Source organism: Oratosquilla oratoria, chromosome 30 (genome assembly GCF_046742065.1).
Source record: "Oratosquilla oratoria isolate Oo_2021 chromosome 30, ASM4674206v1, whole genome shotgun sequence".
Classification (NCBI taxonomy): Eukaryota; Metazoa; Arthropoda; class Malacostraca; order Stomatopoda; family Squillidae; genus Oratosquilla; species Oratosquilla oratoria.
Genome location: NC_134806.1, coordinates 15,282,478 through 15,302,686, shown reverse-complemented (window position 1 = coordinate 15,302,686; position 20,209 = coordinate 15,282,478). Strand labels below are relative to the sequence as shown.

At 39.1% G+C, this 20,209-nt stretch overlaps 1 protein-coding gene across 1 annotated transcript; it reads right to left on the bottom strand.

Moving 5' to 3' along the window:
- Positions 1-2,854: 2,854 nt before the first annotated feature.
- mad2 (mitotic arrest deficient 2) lies at positions 2,855-19,127 on the bottom strand. Its single transcript, XM_076212627.1, has 5 exons — positions 19,033-19,127; positions 12,376-12,522; positions 11,427-11,556; positions 8,318-8,421; positions 2,855-5,972 (listed from the first exon to the last, which is right to left on the bottom strand). Exons 1-5 carry the CDS (start codon positions 19,106-19,108, stop codon positions 5,812-5,814), a joined length of 618 nt encoding a protein of 205 aa, XP_076068742.1. The 5' UTR covers positions 19,109-19,127; the 3' UTR covers positions 2,855-5,811.
- Between the last annotated feature and the right edge of the window lie 1,082 nt (positions 19,128-20,209).

Sequence of the window (20,209 nt, the reverse complement as noted above, 5' to 3'; positions counted from 1 at the left end):
GGGGCAGGAGTGCAACAAAGGGACTTTGGTTTTGGGAGGTCTGTTGCTACATCCTTCTTGTTGAGGTTATTAATGACCACTTCGGTATGATGACGCATACATTGGTATAATGAAGCATAGGCACAAGGATGCTGGCATCGGTATCTTGTTATATATATTTTTTGTAGTTGTACACTAGGTACTCGTGGATTCTGTAAACGGGTTTGATTCCATTGTGTTTCTACTCTCCTCTTTGCCTCCTTTATCTTGTGTTGTGCTTCTTTTTCTTAAATCTCCCTTCTCTTCCATTACTCCCTTCACATCACCATCCCACTATTCTCTATCATTCCTTCTATTCCCTCCCATCCTTTATTCCACTTTCTCCTTAATACAAATTCCTCTTCTACTCCTCCCCTTCCTCTATCTCTCACCATCTCCCTCAATTCTCTCACCTACTGATATTCCTTCCCATTTAACTTGTATACTGCAACCCTTTTCCTCTTCCTCCACTCTCAATTTTCCTTCTACCAAAAGATTCCTTGACACATCTCCCCCAAAAACAATCATCCAGAACTTTTCCAATACTTTCTTTGGATACCACTAATCCATTAATGCCCTATCAAACACCTTTTCCTATCTATATACTAGACCTTTCTTACTGAGTTTGCTATCATAACACCCTTTCTATTATCACCTCTCCAATGTAATTTTTACCTAATATGTTACAAACTACTCCGTTTATTATCTCATCCCTTACTCTAGCACACAGATCACCCAACTCTTCACTGGCATTCCTCCCAAAACTCTATAAGCACTACTCTCCACCACATACTCCATTTCATCACTTACCAGCAGTTACTTTTTGCCACCTCATTACTTCTGACACTCCCAAAATCAAAGTACCCCTTCCCTTTCAACTTAGCTTCACTTAACACATCCGCCTTCCTTCTCGCATACTATCTTTTTTACTCTTATTTGTACCTCACTCTTATCCAGGTGCCACCATGATAAGAGGGAGGGAAGAGGGTGCAGGGGAGTGGAGTGTGATAGGGATGGAATGGGTGGGAGTGATTTTTTTTGCTACCTACCTTATAAGGGGAAAAAAAAGCCTTTAGTAGATGTGTTGTTCCACACTTATTAACCCAAAATTTAAGGGTCTGGCTGGAGTTCACCCACTCTTTTATTCCTTGACTTCTTGTAAAATGAACATAAGAGACCAGGATTCCTAGTCCACTCACTCTGTCCCATTTTGTAGTTTTTCACATCTCTCATGGGAATCATGATGGAAAATTATTTTTCTCTCTTTACTGCAGGGGATAAGAGTAGTTATAGAATTGGTAAATGAGTTTCAAGGGAATGGCATAAAGGAAGGACAGCTGTAGTACAAAAGTAGCATAATTCCTGAGTAGAGATTTTACTCCAATATAGACAAATGTGCGACCCCAGTTAGTACTGTCACCTTAAACAGTTCTTAAGCAATGGCTGCATGCTACCATGCAATCACTACCGCATGATAGCATGCAGTCAGTACCTCAGTATCGGTACACTTCATATATAATTTTCAGTTAACAAAAGTCGTTGAATAAACCTGGTAGTACATACATATACCAAGGCTCTTTCCCCCCTTACAAGGGGGGTAGCCAAAAATGGAAAGGCATAAAATCATTCCCACCCATTCCATCCCTGAAAACACTCCACACCCCTCCACCCTCCCTCCCATCTTAGCACCTCCTGAATGATGGGTCATCCCTGTACCTTGTCCACTGCCCTGGGTCACAAGCAGTGTCGCAAGACACAGCACATCCACAGCAAGGCCACTTCATTAAATCGGCGACCCCCCCCCTCTCCGTCCCCCCATTGCATAAAATGAGAGGACGGGGAGAAATCCCTTCGGGCTGCGTCAAATTTTGCTCACACATACTACCTCACCCCCCATCCCCGTCCATTCCACCCCATGCAATCACATCATCATCCATATACAACCATTCTCCATTCACCCGTCCTTCCTCAACAGACATTCCCCTCTTCGCCAAAGCCCCCTTCACCCCATCCATCCACCTCATCCTAGGACGTCCCCTCATGTTCACTCCCTCCACATCTGCCTTCCACACCTTTTACTAGTCTTTCTTCACTCATTCATTCCATGTGTCCAAACCATCCTAATATTCTTTCATCAACCCTATCCCCCAGCTCCTTTCCCACCCCTGTTCTCATTTCTCACTCTATCTAGCCTAGTAACCCCCATCATACTTCTCAGACACCTCATCTCAAACACATTCAAACTCCTTTTCTCTCCTTCTCTTATGTTCCATGTTTCTGCCCCATACAGTGCTGTTGGCACAATCACTCCTTCATACAGTCTCCTCTTAGCATCCATTCCCAAATGTCTATTCCTCATTACACTCTTTAATCCACCAAGGCATTTACTCGCTTCTCTCAATCTACATTCTACCTCCACTTTCACTCCACCTTTCCCTGCCACATTTGCACTCAAGTATCTAAAACTATCCACTTCCTCCAGTTGCTCTCCCTTAATGCTCACTCATCTCATCACCTTACTTTTACCCACATTTATCTTTAGCTTTCTTCTATCACATACTCTCCCAAACTCTGCCACCAACTTCCTCAATCCCTCCTCTGATCCTGCCACAAGCGCAGTGTCGTCCGCAAACAACAGCTGGCTCACCTCCCTCTTTTCTCCATTTTCTTTAACCATCTCCAATCCCTTGCATTTACCTCTCGAACCACCCCATCCATGTGTCAGGATTGGAAATGGAGAGAGTGAGTGGTTCGAGGTAAAGGTGGGACTTCGTCAAGGATGCGTTATGTCGCCCTGGCTGTTCAAACCTGGTAGTATTGTATTAAAAGAGGCATAAAAAAATCTTCAGAAATATATTTCATTGAAAATAAAAAAGACTACAGATTTTTTTTATAAAATGGTCTAAACATTTCAACTATTGTCTGGTTTGAAATTTCACTCGGTGATTTCGAATTAGGGGGGGGGAGAATATAATAAAAACAAAATCAAATAAAAATAAAAAATAAATGAAGGACACGAGGAGTAGAAATGAAAGAAAAAGAAAGGGTTACAACAAAATAGACCTATATAGGAACATATTCAAACATGGTATAGAATAAATGAAAGTGTATACTAAAAATATTTACAGTTATTTACAGTTCTGGTACGGTCAAACTCCAAAGAAATCTACATAAAATTCCAATTTCACGTGTTCACAATCTGACTTGTTAACTCCTTCACTAAAGTCATGTCTTTTAGATTTCATTCTGGCTACAAATGGATGCTAAGGGGAATCATTATATAAAGTGGTGGAGGTAAACCAACCCAGCTCTTCTGGGCCTTGCTGTAGAGTAGTGCCTTGCAGCACTGCTTCTGAACCAACCAGTGTGATAGGTTGGGGGAGGTTTAGACTCTCCCATCCCTTTTACCTGGGGGTGAAGGGTTTCAGTATATCTACACATGCACATACTTGATGACGTGGTGGTACAGAGTTCACCTAAGTGGTCTCGAAATCTGTCACCACACAAAGGCGAAAAGCATTACAGCACTGTAAGCCAGCACCCCTACTCCATTGGGCAAGAAGTACATGTGTGTGTGTACGTCTCTAAGGTCACAGGATTATCCATAAATTGGATCATATACAAGATCTAAGCTTTCATCTACAAGAGCAATAACTACTGATCACTAGTCCAGCATTCCATTCAAGACCATGGAGAAGCACACCACACACGTACATATACACCCACAGTATAAACAAAACTCATCAAACTACCCTCCCACCTCAGACAAAAGGTTACCCTGTCCCTGCTACACTAGAGTTAAAAACAATGCAGCAAGACATGACTCTTCTACAGCAGGGACTGACAGTCAGAGCTGGTTTCCGCCAGCCACTTGATCATGTATTGAGCCCTCCCAACCCCACCCCAATTTTCACCCACTCAAAAAGGAGTTACAAAAATGAGAACATCTCTAAGCCACACTATCCCTTCACCTGTTCATAATCCTTTTCATCCACTAGTATCTTTACCACTCTCCCTTCCCTGTTCAAATTGTATCACATGCCTCTAAAACCCTTCATCTATCGAGTTATATTGATCTTCCTCAAACTCACTATATCCACTTCTATTTTCCACATTCTATTTACTTGCGTTTCTGCATTCATTCTTTCCATAAGCCCAAACTCTTTCAGAACTTTGTTATATCCTATTCAACAGCTTTCTTCCCACCTTGGATTCTCAGCCTTACCTGCACTCCAGTCACATTTCTCAAACACTTAATCTTAGTCTCTTCCTTATATGCCAAGTCTCTGCTAAATAAGGCACTGTACATACAATTACTCCATACAATCTTCTCTAGCTATTACTGGATGATTTTATTCATATGTGGGATTAGACCCGATAAAATGGAATCTCGTTGATTACATCAAGACCACATCAGGAGTTTGTCCCTCATCTGAATCAAATAATGTAATACCCAGAGTAAAATAGAAGTATCATTGTAGCAACCAGATTGTTCATCCATTTTAATAATCTGGTCCCTTTAAAGAATATATTCTAGCCAGTGTCATGCAACTCTTTGCAGTTGAAATGTGAACAACAGTAGTATCAGTTGGTCTTCAGCAGAATAAAAATGTACACACATTTGGTAGACCAAAAATTTGAAGAGGTGATCAACATTAGATTGGTGATTTATGAAATTTTTGGCTTGAAGGCAGAGCGCCGAAGCCGATAGGCCATTCAGCGCAGCTCAACATTAGAGGGAAAAATCTATTAAGATTGGTCTTAAATATCCATTCTGAGCTTAACATGATTTTGTACCAAGAACAAAAATAGCAGAAATAGAAAATAAATAGAATAGGAAATGAGAGAAAAGCAAGAAAAAAAAATCAGAGAACAATGAACAAGAATAATTCAAATCAATATCCCTCCATCTTGTGTATTTCTAAATTTTAATAAAATAGATGTATACAGTTTGACAGCTCTAAGTATACAAATGTTGTATTTCATGTTCCATTTATACTAATGACCCACTTTTGGAGAAGAATAGGCAAAAGTAAAGAGAACTGTATATTTCGATCACTATTTGTGATCCTCTTCAGCAGGTGATGATGATCCAAATATACAGATATCTTTACTTTCGCCTATTCTTCTCCAAAAGTGGGTCATTAATATAATTTTACCAATGTGCTATGACAATACTTTGTTTCATGTTCCATGACACCAATGGACCAATTAAACTAACCCCTTATATTTTCATAATACTAAATGCTGTAAATTGAATCTAAAATAAATTTGAACTTTAGTCATCAAGAAAGGATTCTATATACTAGACTGAAAGGAATTTTCATAGTACATGTAAATAAAACATGAGACAATTCAAGGCTATGCCAAGAACATTATGTATCACACTCTAAACAACATTTTCTTTCACTATAGAAACAAATATTTTGGAGGACCTCTACCAATAACCCTACCTTACACATACCGTAGTGGGTTATCTAGATTACAGATTCCCATTGCAACTATTTGCTAAGCTGCTCATGAGATATTCAAACTAGTATAAAACAAGGAAGTAAAATAATTCTTAAGCACTGACAACTAAAGTAATATTTGGAAGTTACAATCTTCACTCCTCGAGTGTGCATATAAAACTGTTTCACCGAGAAAAATCCTGACAAAGTCGATGGGATATGTCTATCCAGATAAATCCGAGAGTACAGATGGATTCGTACTTTTGTTCTGGCTACTGCCAGACTCTATTTGGCTGAGGCAAATACCTCACACATTCAATGGTTAAAGTTATTCTAGCTACCCTTAAGCTTTATAGCTAACACAGGCGTCAACCCTGTGTACAGCAGTTGAGAATGATTTAAGTCGGACTTCTTCCGAGTTGGCAATAAAACATGGAGCCGATTCTGCCCACTTCTCTGGGACTTCACAGTTCTGGTGGGTGTAGACGAGTAAATCAAAAGAACCTGCAAAACACACACATCTCTTAGCCATATCAACAACCTATTCCCAAGTCCTAACAAAATTAGGTAACACATGCAATCTTCTTTTAGTGCAAGACCCCAACCTTACTTTAGAGTTCACTTTCAGTATCTCACTTTAACTGCTCCCTTGGGTTCCTTTTATTTGATATCCATAGTCTTCAGGAAGCTGGCAATAGCCAGTAGCCTCAAACATCTCACTGTAGAAATACTAGTATTACTGGCTAATACAAGAGCAGGTGCTAGCTGTTTCTTGGCTCCTCCTGGATGATGGATCATCCCTGCATCTTGCCCACTGCCCTAGGTCAGAGGCAATGCAGCAAGACACAGCACATCCACAGTAAGGCCACTACATTTAATCGGCACCCCCCCACTCTCCATCCCTTCATGCAGAAAAAGAGAAGACTGGGAGAACTTCTTTTGGGCTGTGTTAAAATATTTTTCACACATAGCCACTCCCTAACCCCCCATCCTCCACCTACTCCCTTCATGCATCACAGCATCTTCCATATACAACCATTCTCCACTCACCCATATTTTGTCCACGCTCACCAACTAGTTCTTTTTATCATCATTATCATGCAAAACGCAAAGCAAAGCAAAGGGGAATGTAAAGGAATAAGCACTGACAGTGTTGTAACTAAGTTCATCCTCAGAAATCAAGGCACGAGTCTAAAACTCCAACTAAAACCCTAAAACTAGTCATAAACCTGATAACTGTGCAATAGGGTTTCATCAGTCATACCAGTAGTGCACAACTGTTTGTGGTGTGCATTTACCTAACTGTAATATACAGCAAAAGGAGCAACATTCGTTGGGTCCTATCTCCTACTATGTGTGTATTTACCTAATTGTAGTATACAGGAAAAGAGCAATGCTCATTGGGTCTTGTCTCCTGTTCTCTAATTTTCTAACATACCTAGACTCAAATTAATATACAGTTCCAACTTATCTATATCTTTGATCCCCAATAATCATATTTAGATTTGAACTCGTGTACTGTTTGTGCTTGGGCTATATCACTTTCTAAGCTATTCCACACATCTATACATCTAAACGGAAAATTATTTCTTCACATCCTTTTGACATGTAGTCTTCCTTAATTTACTTCCATGACCTCTTAAAGCCCTCCCATCTTTAATCAAGAGCCCTCTTCTATTAATACAATCTATCCCATTTAGTGACCTGAACACTGTAATCATGTCACCTTTTTCTCTTTGATCTTTCAAAATTGGCAGACCCAGTACCTTTAGTCTTTTCACACATGGTGTATCTGTCAGGCTGGGGACAAGTTTAATTGCGGTCCTTTGCATTCTCTCAATGTTACTTGTATCCTTCACACCGTGTGGGGACCATACTACTGACACATATTCCAGTCTTGGACAGATCAGAGTTCCAACAAGTTTTTTCTTCATCTCTTCATCCATATAATGGAATGCCACTTTGATCTACAGTAGTCATTGTGTCTCCCCCACAATCCTGCTGATATGTCTGTCAGGTGACAGGTTGTCTTTTATCAACAGTCCTAAGTCTTTCTCCTCTTTTGCTTTCGTAATGTGTTCACTTCCCAAGGAATAGTTTAACCTCTTCACTCTGGGGCACATTGCACGTCTGGCAGCATTAGCTGCCTGACATGTGATGTTGTGTCATAATAATCGCATTATAAAAAATAAAGTCAGTGCTCAATCGTTCGTTCTCTTTCACCCATGTATTTTGATAACCATAGAAAATATGATAAAGCCAGTTTAGAGAGAATTGAGTTTACGTAGGTACGACTACAATAAATATAATTAAGATACCGACGTCGGCATCATCGAGTACCCACTTCCTCCTCATGCTGCCTACGTAGGCGTCACCGTTTGGAAGTGGTTAAGGATGGCCTTTTGCCACTATTGCCCATTTCCAGCACTTTGCGTTTTTGGTATTGAAATTCATTTCCCATTCTTGGCTCCTTGTAAAAATTGTATCAAGATCTTTTTGCAATATTCTACTGACCTCATTCTTAACATCTCCAATTCTGAGCAGGCAGCACCACACCCATAGAAAAGATGCCAGACACAACTACCTATCAATAACTGACCAACCAGAAATCTAGATATAATACTAAAGTGATGGACAGGATACTGGGATGACCCATCATCCAGGAGGTGCCAAGATAGGAGGGAGGGAGGAAGGTGGAGGGGAGTGGAATATATGGGAAATGAAATGGGTGGGAGTGATTTCTATGCCTTTTTCTTTTTGGCTACCCCCCCGTGTAAGGGGGAAAAAGCCTTTGGTATATGTATGTATGTATGTATGACAAATACATCAGTTGTTACTATAGTACTTACATAAGCAATCTAGAAGCGGCAAAAATGTGACGCAAGCAGTAATTTGACGAATAACATCTCTCATCTCCTTCTGTATTGTTTTTAGATCTTTATTGCCGACTTTCCTGAAAATATAAATAAGAGTTAAACAAGGATTTACATAAACATTAAAGACCCTCTCACCTTTAAAATAAAGAATAATATGATGAAGTAAAAAATGGCCAAGATAAAACACACCCAGGTCATACAAAAATTAAAACTCGTTTAGTACCCCTCCCGCTTCAGCACCATATAGAGTTCAGTGAAATCATCCACTGACCCAGGCCTTTCTTGCAAGAGACCCACAGCTCCTAGGTAACTGGCAACAACTACCAGACTGGCCTGCATATCACTCACAGAATAGATGTTTGTTTATTCTCAGGGTAGGGCTAGAATAGGGCAGTAAGAGATAAGGTGTTTAGTCTTCTGTGTGGTGACTATCTGGAATAATAGGATTCTATGACTAAGCCTATTTTGTGTTAGTACCATTTTAAAGCTACATGACCTGAACACAGTCATAAGTGTGGTTCTCGCTTGTCATGGCAGATTTCTTTGTTGGGCTCATGTCCAGGTGGAGTATGGTGTTTGGGGGATGGGTCTTGGATTGCATATTTTGTAATATAAATATACATTTTTATATGGATGCATTTCAATGTATAGGTGGTAGGTTGTTGTACAGGTTTTGAGTAACATACTGCTCTTTTTTTTTCTCTCTCCATTCAGCTGGTCATGCTAACGTAATGGGATGGATGAGTAAGATTAAGAGGTCTTGCAAAGAACTGTGTACCAATTATTTTCATGTACTGCTCAACAGGGAAGTTATAGGTTTCCTAAAATTCTACACACACTTTTAAACAAATTCAAAATCCTCTCTCTCTATTTCCCTCAACACAAAGAAGCCCATATTTCCCATTCTAATTTCCCCATCTGGGGTGGCTGCATGTTACTGTGAGGTTAAAATCTGCTTAGCAGCATGCAGCTGATACTTTAGGGTCTATATCGTGCACCCCAACACAATTCTGTCTGTGATAGAGGAAATCTCTATTCATAGTGAAATGATGCTACTTTACTATACTCCAAATATCCCTCTGTTATGCTATCCCCCCTCCCCCCCCACTTTTAATACTGTCCTGTACCACTTCGCAGAATATACATTTCCTTTTTTGCTGAACTCTGTGGCAGGGGAGAAAACACTGCCACCAAGTGTTCCCACTTGAGTCTTAAAAGGTGACAAAACTGGGACGGGGATAGGACCAGGGCTGTGGAGTTGGAACACAAAACCTCCGACTCCTCTATTTTTGGCACCACTGACTCCGACTCCTCTATTTTTGGCACCACCGACTCCAACTCCTCTTCATGTAATTAACTGATTATGGCCTACATATTTTATAAAGCCTATACAACACACATACGCTCCTATCTTAAGTAGATTTATATCATTATAACTGGTTTATATCAAAGAATGAAGATATATGTTATAGTGTGGCTTTCCTATGTTTGACATCTTCATTAATACTTTATTACTGAAGTAGAGATTTTTTGAAAGGATATTGAAGATTCAGTAAAATAAAGATTCTATAATGTACCTCTTGATTTAACTATATACTGGTACTGCTATGCGATTATTGCGATGGACATTACTCTGGTTCTGGAACCGATCTTATCGATATGAGTACAATACAAGATACAGATGAACATGTTTGAAAGGTGAAACTTTTTTTCAACTTTAAATATCCTTATTTCAATAATTCAATGTTAAAAAGTATAGAGGGGACAAAGAAGGGGAAAGGAGAGAAGAGATAGTATTATTGCGTTAGTCTACAGTTGAAATCATAATTATCCTACTGTTTGGCAACACAGCAGTGGGAGAAACCACCAGACTGATGGAGTGATGGAAACGACGCATATGGAACTTGACAGGAATATTACAGCTCCCATGACTGTGTGTCAACAGAAGGTGTAAAATGGAGGTGTTTATCTAATTTATTCAAGTAATACTTTGGATGTTTATCGCTCTATGTATAAATTTGAAAGCCAGCGTTGCACAAGGACGTTTTGGGGGTTTAGTGGAATGACCACGAAGATAAGACGATGAGATTTATTACATTTTATAAAATTATTTTTTATATAATCTACTTAGGGAGGCCTTTAGAATAGATCTAAATGAGTGCATAGAGTTTAGGGAGAAATGTCAATGTAGTGGTACTGGGAGATCTCAATGCTAGGGTAGGAGACAAACCAATAGACAGAGAGGTTGGGAAGTGTGGAGTGCCTGGAAAAAATTGTAGTGACAAGTTGATGGTGTTGATGTGTCTAGAAAGAGTTGATGAGAGTAAATTGTGTTTAGGAAGAAAGTCAACCATAAGTACACATGGGAGAGGGTGGTGGATGGAAGGGTGGTAGATAGAGCATTAATGGACTATATAGTGGTAACCAGGAGTATAGTAGGAAGAGTTAAAGATGTACATGTTCTAAGGGGAGAGAGTGGGGGAATATAAGGTCATGGGCCAGGGATTGGAGATGGTTAAGAAAATGGAGAAAAATAGGAGATAAGCCAGTTGTTGTTTGCTGATGACACTGCACTTGTAGTAGGATCAGAGGAGGGATTAAGGATGTTAGTGGCTGAGTTTGGGTAGGTGTGTGAAAGAAGTTGAAGATAAATATGTGTACAAGTTCGGTGACGAGATGTACAAAGGGAGAGGATGGTAGCAAATTGGGAGTATCAACATCTTGCATACAATGATGCCTATGCAGGTGTCATGAGGCACGAATGGGTATATGAGGATGCTAGTGTCAGCATCTTGATTATGTTTATTTTGTAGCTGTAATTAAGTGACCCCCAAATTCTGTGTACTAGTTAGATCACGTTTTCTGTTTATTATTACTCTGACTGAAAAAGAACTAGTACTACAGCTGTGACTTTATATTTTATAACATGAGTAGTGTGATGCTTCGTACATTAGACATCCGATGCCGTGTGTGAGAATTTGACTTGTATTGAAGAGGTTAAGGGAGAGAAATAATATGAGGGAGACTGAAAAAGACAATATAGAGCAAAAGAGGAACTGGGGGGATTAACTTAATTACTCACTCTTTCCCATTCTCTGTTTGGACACCAGGCTCATTCTGAATAGTGAAGTCCCATTTCTCCAGCACTTCCTTACTGTCTACACTTGTGACAACCAACACTAGTCGTTGAATCTCACCTGCTTCAAGCCAATCTGCAGAGAAATGATCAAATATTAATATTTTATAATGCCAAATCTTAATTTTCTAATATCACAACATTTGTGGATTTATTCCTTACTAAATCTGGACAGTCTTATGTAGCCACATACTCCCATTTAGGTACTCACTGCATGACAATATACAGTTAAAACTTCAAGGACTTGTTTAGGGTGCACCTATGGACCAGATCCACACATCATTTGTCTATGTTGGAGTTTAAAATCTCTACTCATAAAGGAATGACAATACTTTTGTAGCACCACTTTCCCTTCCTTATCCTACCCACTTTCATCCTATTCCTTCCTTTCTATGACAACTTCTTAAATTCACCAATGGTGGTGGTTGTGCGTGGGTGCTCACCATAGAAAGTGAATAAATAGGATGGAGCAAATGGACCGAATCATCTACTATTTTTCTTTTACAAAAAGCACCACCCCATCCACGTACACATTGGACAGCCATGGTGGTATGACATCCCTGATGCACTCCTACCTTTATCTTAAACCACTCACTCTCTCCATTTCCAATTCTAACAAAGTCTCTACTACTCTCATAAAAATTCTTGACTGTCCTCAACAGCTTTCTAAATGGGAATTGATGGAGTAGTAGGGAAGTATGGGGTGACAGAATGGAACAATTAAAGAAAATAAGCTCAAAATTTACTCTAATACAGGAGTAGCCATTGTAGAACAGTGAATACACACCCACACCCTTTTAATCCTTTTTTATGCCATAGGTCTCTATACTTTCTTGACTGTATAGTATATAAAGAAAAAATTATAACCCATTCAAAAATTAACTGGAAATCTTACTTTTTATCTGACTCAACACATTGTTGAGGTATGTCTTCACTTCCTTGTCAGTGGTGACAAAAAGTGTTAAACCATACTCTTGCTTGTATGTGAAATAATCTGGAGGGAAAATTCCTCGTTGGTAGAGAATACTGTTAATACCATAATCTGCAGGAAAAAAAAAAAAATAATAATAATTATTCTGGTACACAAATAAATACATAAGTACATAAAAAATTAATTAACCAATAAAAAATAAGTCAATCAATATAGTAATGTGTGTGTATGTATGTAACCCTATACTGGGGTATTGGTTGCATGTTACTGTATAGTATTAATTGCATAGTTTCATGTTAGGTTAAGGACTGTTTTGGGATGTTCCGACAGACTAGAACCACACATAATTTTGTCTACATTAGAAGGAGAGAGAGAGAGAAAAAAAAAAAAAAAAAAAAAAAAAAACTTTCAGGAATTATGCTGTTTGTGCTGCAACTATCCTCCATTATGCTGTTCCCTTAATTGTTCTGTACCACTTCAATGAGTACATATTTTCCTTCTTGTCTATGTCCCCAATGGTAGGGGGAAGAAAGAAATCTTCCAGTTTCCCATGCATGTTGTAAAAGGTGGCAAAATTGGGACAAAGTGATAGGACTAAGTATCCTGCTCTCTGTAAAGCTACCCTACATGTCAAGCCATACAAGGGATTTGAGAGGTTATTAAATGTGCAGAGAGAAGAGATAAGCAATATGTTTGTGAAACAAAGTTGAAAGGGAGGAGAGATTTTGAGTTTGGGAGTGTAAGGAAGAGGGTGTCAGGAATGAGGAGATGAGGGAGAGAAGGGGCGGCTCCGCTAGTAAGTGAAGAGATAGGAAAGTATGGTGGATTGGAAGGAAGTATCTTCAAGGTTAATGAGGATGAAGGTGAAACTGGGATGAGAGATGTGAGTCTTTGTAAGAAGAGTGTAGAGGAAAGGGATTTTTTTTTATAGATATAAACAAGTACTTAGAGAGTTAATGATGGAGATGGCTTTAGAAAGAGAATTAATAGCTACCATACCGAGAGAAAAAAAAGTCAAGCATAAGTATACATGGGAAAGGATGGTAGATGGATGGTTGGTTGATAAGACATCCAAAGGAAGGATAGATAGAGATCTGTTCATGTTCTTAGGGTAGAGAGTGGGGGAATATAAAATAATTTATTGGTGGAGGGTAGGCTGGAAGTGGAGAAAGGATAAGGGCAGAAGGTAGAATGGGGCTTAGAGTGAAATTCTGAAAAAGAAAATGTTTAAGAGGAATGGAAGAAGCCGAGAGAAGTGTGTGAGGTGACGGATTGAGGTGGTATTGGAGGAATGTGGGTGTTTCAAAGAGGAAAAGACAAGGTGTGCAAAGATGGTACAGTAAGTCCTCATTATACGGTACATATGTGATCCTTAAAACCTTACTCCAACTTGAAATTACCATATACCAAACCCTTTATAACATGTAATAATAGGATATGGCAGACGTACCTTCTCCCTGCTTTTCCTCTTCAAAATATCTAGCAGATACCGTATCTGTGAGGGTAGTAATTACCAAATACCGTAACTGTGAATTTACCGGATATAGAATTACTGTACAAGGAGGATTCACTGTATGTGCAACAAGGAGGATGGGAGGTAAGAGTGAAAGGAAAGGTAACAAATGGTGAGATGATGAATAAAGATGGTAGTAAAAGAGAAGTGAGCATTTAGGGATTGGTTGTAAAATGATACTCAGGAAACATGTGAGAGGTACAGTACAAGGAAAAAAGGAGATAAGTAAAACACAAGATATAGTACATAAAGAGGAGAGCACATGTAAAACGGAGGAGTATAAGAGAAAAATTTGAAATAAAAAGATGCTTAGGAAAAGAGTTAAGAAAGGAAGGGGAGTCTGGCAGAGAACAGGTAAAAGGTACAAATAGAGACACGTTAATGGAGGTGGAGGCAGTAAGGAGAAGATGGGTAGAGAATGGCTGTGGAGAAGTAGAAGGGTATCCTGGTCAAATCTGTGAAGTGAACAAAGGGGCTCTGTCGTGATGTCTGTATACTGACGAGTCCATACACAGGCAGTCCGGATACTAGAGGGATTACTGTGCTGTCTCAGATGGTGACTTGAATGCAGGTGTGCTAGTGTGGTTCTTGTCTAGTGTGTGAGGATTTTCTCCAAGAGACTTATCTGGAAGTTGTTGGAGTAGAGTTAGGTGGTCTTGTTTAGTTATCTGGCTGTGAATGCATTTCTGTGGCTTAAGTGACAGGTAGTTCTTTGGGTAGTATGCTGCTGGTGCTTGTGTTCTGTTGGTGGTGCTTGTGAGATGTAATGTGGTTTCTAAATGTAGGTGTCCTATAGGGGTGGCTTTGGTGCATCCTGTAATTATTTTTAGTGCTGCAAGCTACAGTGTTTCCAAGTTGTTTAACTTCCCGATTGATAGGAAACATCCTGAAGGCATATTCTAAGGTGGCTTTTATGACTTGTTTATAGTTATATTAGTCTCTTTGTTGTCTGAAGTCAGTGCTAGAGATGGTTTTCAGAAGGTCTGTTTTCTTATTGTTTTTTGGCAACCTCCCTTGTAAGCAACATTTCCTCTAAGCTGTCCACATGTGCGCACACACATTTTACTACTAGCGCACACAAGGTTGTCAAATATTAAAATCCATTCAATAAAGAAGTTCCACCCAAACATAAATATATAAGTTCCCTAAAAATATGGTAACTTGCCAACTGTCAAACCAATAACTGGAGGTAATATGTAATACAAACTTACAAGTTGTGCATATTTGCTTAAAACATTAGATGGTGACTCGCATGGATGCGTACATACTTATCAGAGAAAGCAAAGTCTGCACACAAGCAATTTCTGCACACAATCGCAGCAAAAAATTAAAGGGAAAATTGCTTTAAGGGGGGAAATAGTCATTGGTATATGTATGTATATAGTTCCTTAACATGTGGGCTGAATGTCATGATTCGGATTAGGTCAGAGGAGTAGCAAATGTCAGACCCAGTTTTTGGGTTCCTTTCTAAAGAAAGGATCTGGATATTTAACTTTACTACAGTTGTCAAGAATGAGCAATGCTACTATTGATTTCTGGGGTGAAGCTTTCATCCTATTATCTATGAGACATTGTACCCATTTGTACATGTAGGCTTGGAACTGAATGATATTACTGGAGGAAGGGGGTGTTGTATGACAGATTGGTTAGTGCTTCCATTTTTGTGACTCTTGGTCTGACTATCCTGGATTGAACTGGTCTCTGAGCTTCTTTGAAACTGATGCATTCCAAGACACAGGACTTCATTTTCAAATTGATATCCTGTACAGTTTGAGGATTATACAGGATGATCTTGGTTGGGTTTCAGTAAGCAGTACCATGTGGTGTAACTGAGCTATGAACATGCCTTCTAAGCAGCAACAAGTGTGAGTTAACCCCTTCCATACGGTGACGCCTACGTAGGCACCATGAGGATGACGACATCGGCGTCTTGATCATATTTATTGTAGTCGTACCTGCGTGACCCCCATACTCTGTAAACTGGCTTCATCATATTTTCTATGGTTATCAAAATTCACGGGTGAAAGAGAACGAGCGATAGAGCAGTGACTTTATTTTTTATAATGCGAGTATTATGACGCAACATTGCACGTCTGGCAGCTACTGCTGCCAGGACGTGCGATGTGGCCCGTATTGAAGGGGTTAAGCACTGGCATTTGAAGTAGTGATATGGGCATGGATATCATTTCTTTATTCCAGATCTTATGTAACTTATAGTCAGATTAGTAAAAGAGGTGTGGAAGGCAGAGGCAAGGGAGTGAACATGAGGGAGCGACCAAGGAGGAGATGGATAGATGGGGTAAAAGGGGAATCGGGAAACAGGAATGTGCTGAGGAAGGACAGGACAGGACAGAAGACAGGGAGGAATGGAGAATGGTTGTGTATTGATGATGCTGTCATGCATGGAAGGGGGTGGGTGGCGGATGAGGGAATATGTGTGAATGATACTTTGACGCAGCCTGAAGGGACTTCTCCGTCTTCTCTTTTTCTGCATAAGGGGATGGAAGGGGGGGGGAGGTCACTGATTAAATGAAGCGACATTGCTATGTCTTCTTTCACTGCTTCTGACCACAGGGCAGTGGGCGAGATATAGGGTTGAACCATCATCCAGGAGGAACCAAGAAGAGGGAGGGAGGGGTGGTGAATGGGAGGGAAAAGCCTTTGGTAAATATACGTAAAACAACCACATGTTCAGTTTATCAGACATGTTTGAAAGCTGACCAAACATGCCTGCAATACTGTGTGTGTGTGCGCAGGACTGAACACAATTCAGTGTGTTGCAAAATAGCATCCCTTCCTTGTTTGGTGAGTGCAACAGTCAAAAATATTTATTTGATATACTTTGTTGCTTATATCACATTAAGCAATGTACCATAGACGTACTGTATATAAAAAAAAAAAAGTGCATACAAGTGAAAAGCCGCCCATTTTAGACATACAAGTTACCAAACACTTAACCCCTTCCATACGGTGCCGCACACGTAGGCGTCATGAGGAGCAAGTGGATTCGCGACGCTGCCATATCGGCGTCTTGATTATATTTATTGTAGTCGCCCCTGCGTTTTTACATTCTCCCAAATGCGCCCTGAATCCCATTCTCTGTGGTTTTCAAAATTCGCGGGTGAAAGAGAGAACGATCGATATAAGCGGCGACTATATTTTATGATGCGAATATTATTACGTTACGTCATACGGCTGGCATTGGCTGCTGCCCGCGAGATTTAAGTCCCGTACTGAAGTGGTTAATGTAAAAACAGACCCTCAGTTGTGTGAGAATCAACACCGTGCGAGATCAAAACCTTAATTGGTACGACATTTTGCTTGTTACAGCTTTTTCAAGTACAGACATATGGCAAAAAGCTGTAACAAGCGAAACATCGTACCAATAAAGGTTTCAATCTCACACGATGTTGATTCTCACAGTCTTGTCAGCTTTTGCCTTTGTGTTTCAGACCCTCAGTTGGTTTATAAGGTGCTATTCTGACCATCTTATAAACCAAATCTTTTGATAAACCATCAGTCATCTACCCCCAATTAGTTTGGTGTATCAAGGGTTTCCTGTTTTGCTAAGTGGGCTTGGAGTGCAAAGGGACTTTGGTGTTGAAGAGGCTAATGTTCTATCCCCAATATTAATTAGTATTATTATTATTCATGCTGCATTATGAAAAGGTAACTTTGCTGGGGAGTGGGGGTGGCAGCTCTACAGCCAGATTAAGTTTAGGGAAGAAATGCTTCAGACACCTTTTCTGGCCCTTTCCTAATGTGGAGTGTACAGAGTGGATCCAGGATAAGGCTGCTCAGTTCTTGTTATACTCCTTAGTCCTTCCATGACAATCCACTGGGTCTACACTGCCTACTATATATGTTGAGAGCAAGGGTTCTCAGAATCATGATCTCTTGCTTCCACCATCACTAGATTATTTATGAATGTTAATTAGAAGAATGATGTTATTGCTAGTGACCGTAACCCCTAGAATATTATGATGCCTACGTGGGCATCATGAGGCACAAGTGGGTATAACAGGATACCAGTGTTGACATCCTAATTATATTTATTTGTAGTTACAGCTGAGTGGCCCCTGTATTCTGTAAACCAACCTGACCCTATTTTCTGTGGTTATAAACAGTTACATTCAAGGTGAGAGAGAATGATTTTAAATGCAAATTTATATTTTATACCGCATATTGCGATGCATCATCGTGCATTGGGACACCTAATGTGCGCACGAGTAAACTCGTATTGAAGAGATTAAAGGCAGTCTCAGTCACTATCATAACAACTCGCAAGTGACAATAGGTCCCAGGGAGCACCACTTGCTAGTCGTGAGGGAGTAGTTGGTCATCCTTTTCTAGATACTCAATCTCAAATCTAGTCTCAAAGTCAAGATCTTGCTACTCTCTTCTTGAAAGGGAAATGAGATGAAGAGAGCTGCAGAACCTTAAAACAAGATTTATGACATACGGGACACCTGCTGAATTTAAAGTTTATTCCCCAATTTTGCAAAAGTATTTCCTTTTCTCTCTTGGCTGCTTTAAAAGCCTCTAATTGCCAAATAAATAATAAAAAAATCAACAAGACCTATTTGTAGAAACAATCATGGGTTAAAGAAATATAAAATTATAAAAAATATCTGGAAGAAACTTTTGAGATAGATATTTTTTTTTGTTCAGGAGGGTGGGGGGAGGCTGTGGACTAGACATCCTACCAGATCAAATGGTCACTAACAAATACTTCCAGTGTCTGTAGTGAACTCCTGAGTTTGCATTTTCTAGTACCTAGTTCATTATGTAATACAGTTCCTCCACACCCAGAACACAGTGACAAAAGCATGTTTTGTAACTGGTGCTTCACTGTATAACATATCTTGAACATCAATATTCATATGACATACATACATGACATCTGTTACATTTCCATTCAACGGCAGTATCTTATATTTGGAATTATATTCTACACAAAATATAAATTTGCAAACACGTATGGTTACAGATCATTTCCAGGTAACTTCAACTGACATACTTTCTATCCTATAAAGCTGCCACTCTAATTCAACTTATTAGAAATATGCCCAAGTATATGTGCACTGACAATCACAGCATCAACTTACAAAAGAATTCTGAAACGAGCTGGGCTGATCCCTTTAATGTGATGGTGTTTTTGGTTTCCTGCTTAGTTTCCGCCATGTCTTCTTCTACACAAACTTTGAAAATGATTGGTTGACGAAAAACCTTTAAACCGACGATCTAAAAAGTGCTAGACTTAGCGAAATTTATTTTAACTAGCTAAATTCTTTTTAAACAGTAAAATTTATTAAAACATTTAAAGTGATCATCGTTGCCAATATAGATTATATTGTGTCATTGAAATATCATTACACCTACTTAATATACTCTTGAATTACTTATCTTCAAGAGTATAATGCATTGTGTCCACGAGAAGGCTATTTTCTTTAAGGGTGACTATACCGAAATGAGCTCTACATACGTTTGGATTTATGTGATTGCAATAAACAGAATAAGAACCACATTTGTTAATTCATGTCTGCTTTCATTTATATATTGAATCGGTTTATGATTTTAGAGTAGACAACTCCCTCTCAGCTGTTCTGAAAAAATTCTTGTTCCAAAAGTGTAGAGTAAATAAGTTTCTCAGGGTACCGTTTCAGGCCACTTATTTTCATTGATATGACAGTGAATTTAAATTTAGTCTCCAGATTCGATAATGATACGAAGCTATACTTAACAGTAAACGGTTGCTTGAATCAATTAGTTATTCTAGATTCAGAAAAAAAATTATAGACCAATGGTCTAATCAAATAACGACTAATGAATTTGAACTCAAAAGTAAATTTATGCATAGGTAAAAATAATTACCCGTACGAATACAAGTTTGTAAAAATACAAAGTAGAGAATGAAAAGATCTTGTAATATTTAATAACGATCACATTACTTGTGCCCCAGCAGAAGCAAATTAGATAATTGAATTGTCCTAAGCCTGGCTGATTTGGGGCCCCCTGGTTGCCATTACTACCACCACCTCAACTATTAATTGTATTTGATCATACCATGCACAATAAATGTATCACTAACATACCCACCCAATATAAATGGCAGTATTCAGTCATCTTACTGGTGTAATATTGTGTGTGTGTATATATATATATATATATATATATTTATATATATATATATATATATATATATATATATATATATATATATACACACACTGAATTATTCCCAGTAAACCTATTAACATCGTTTCAACCACTATTCACTTTAAT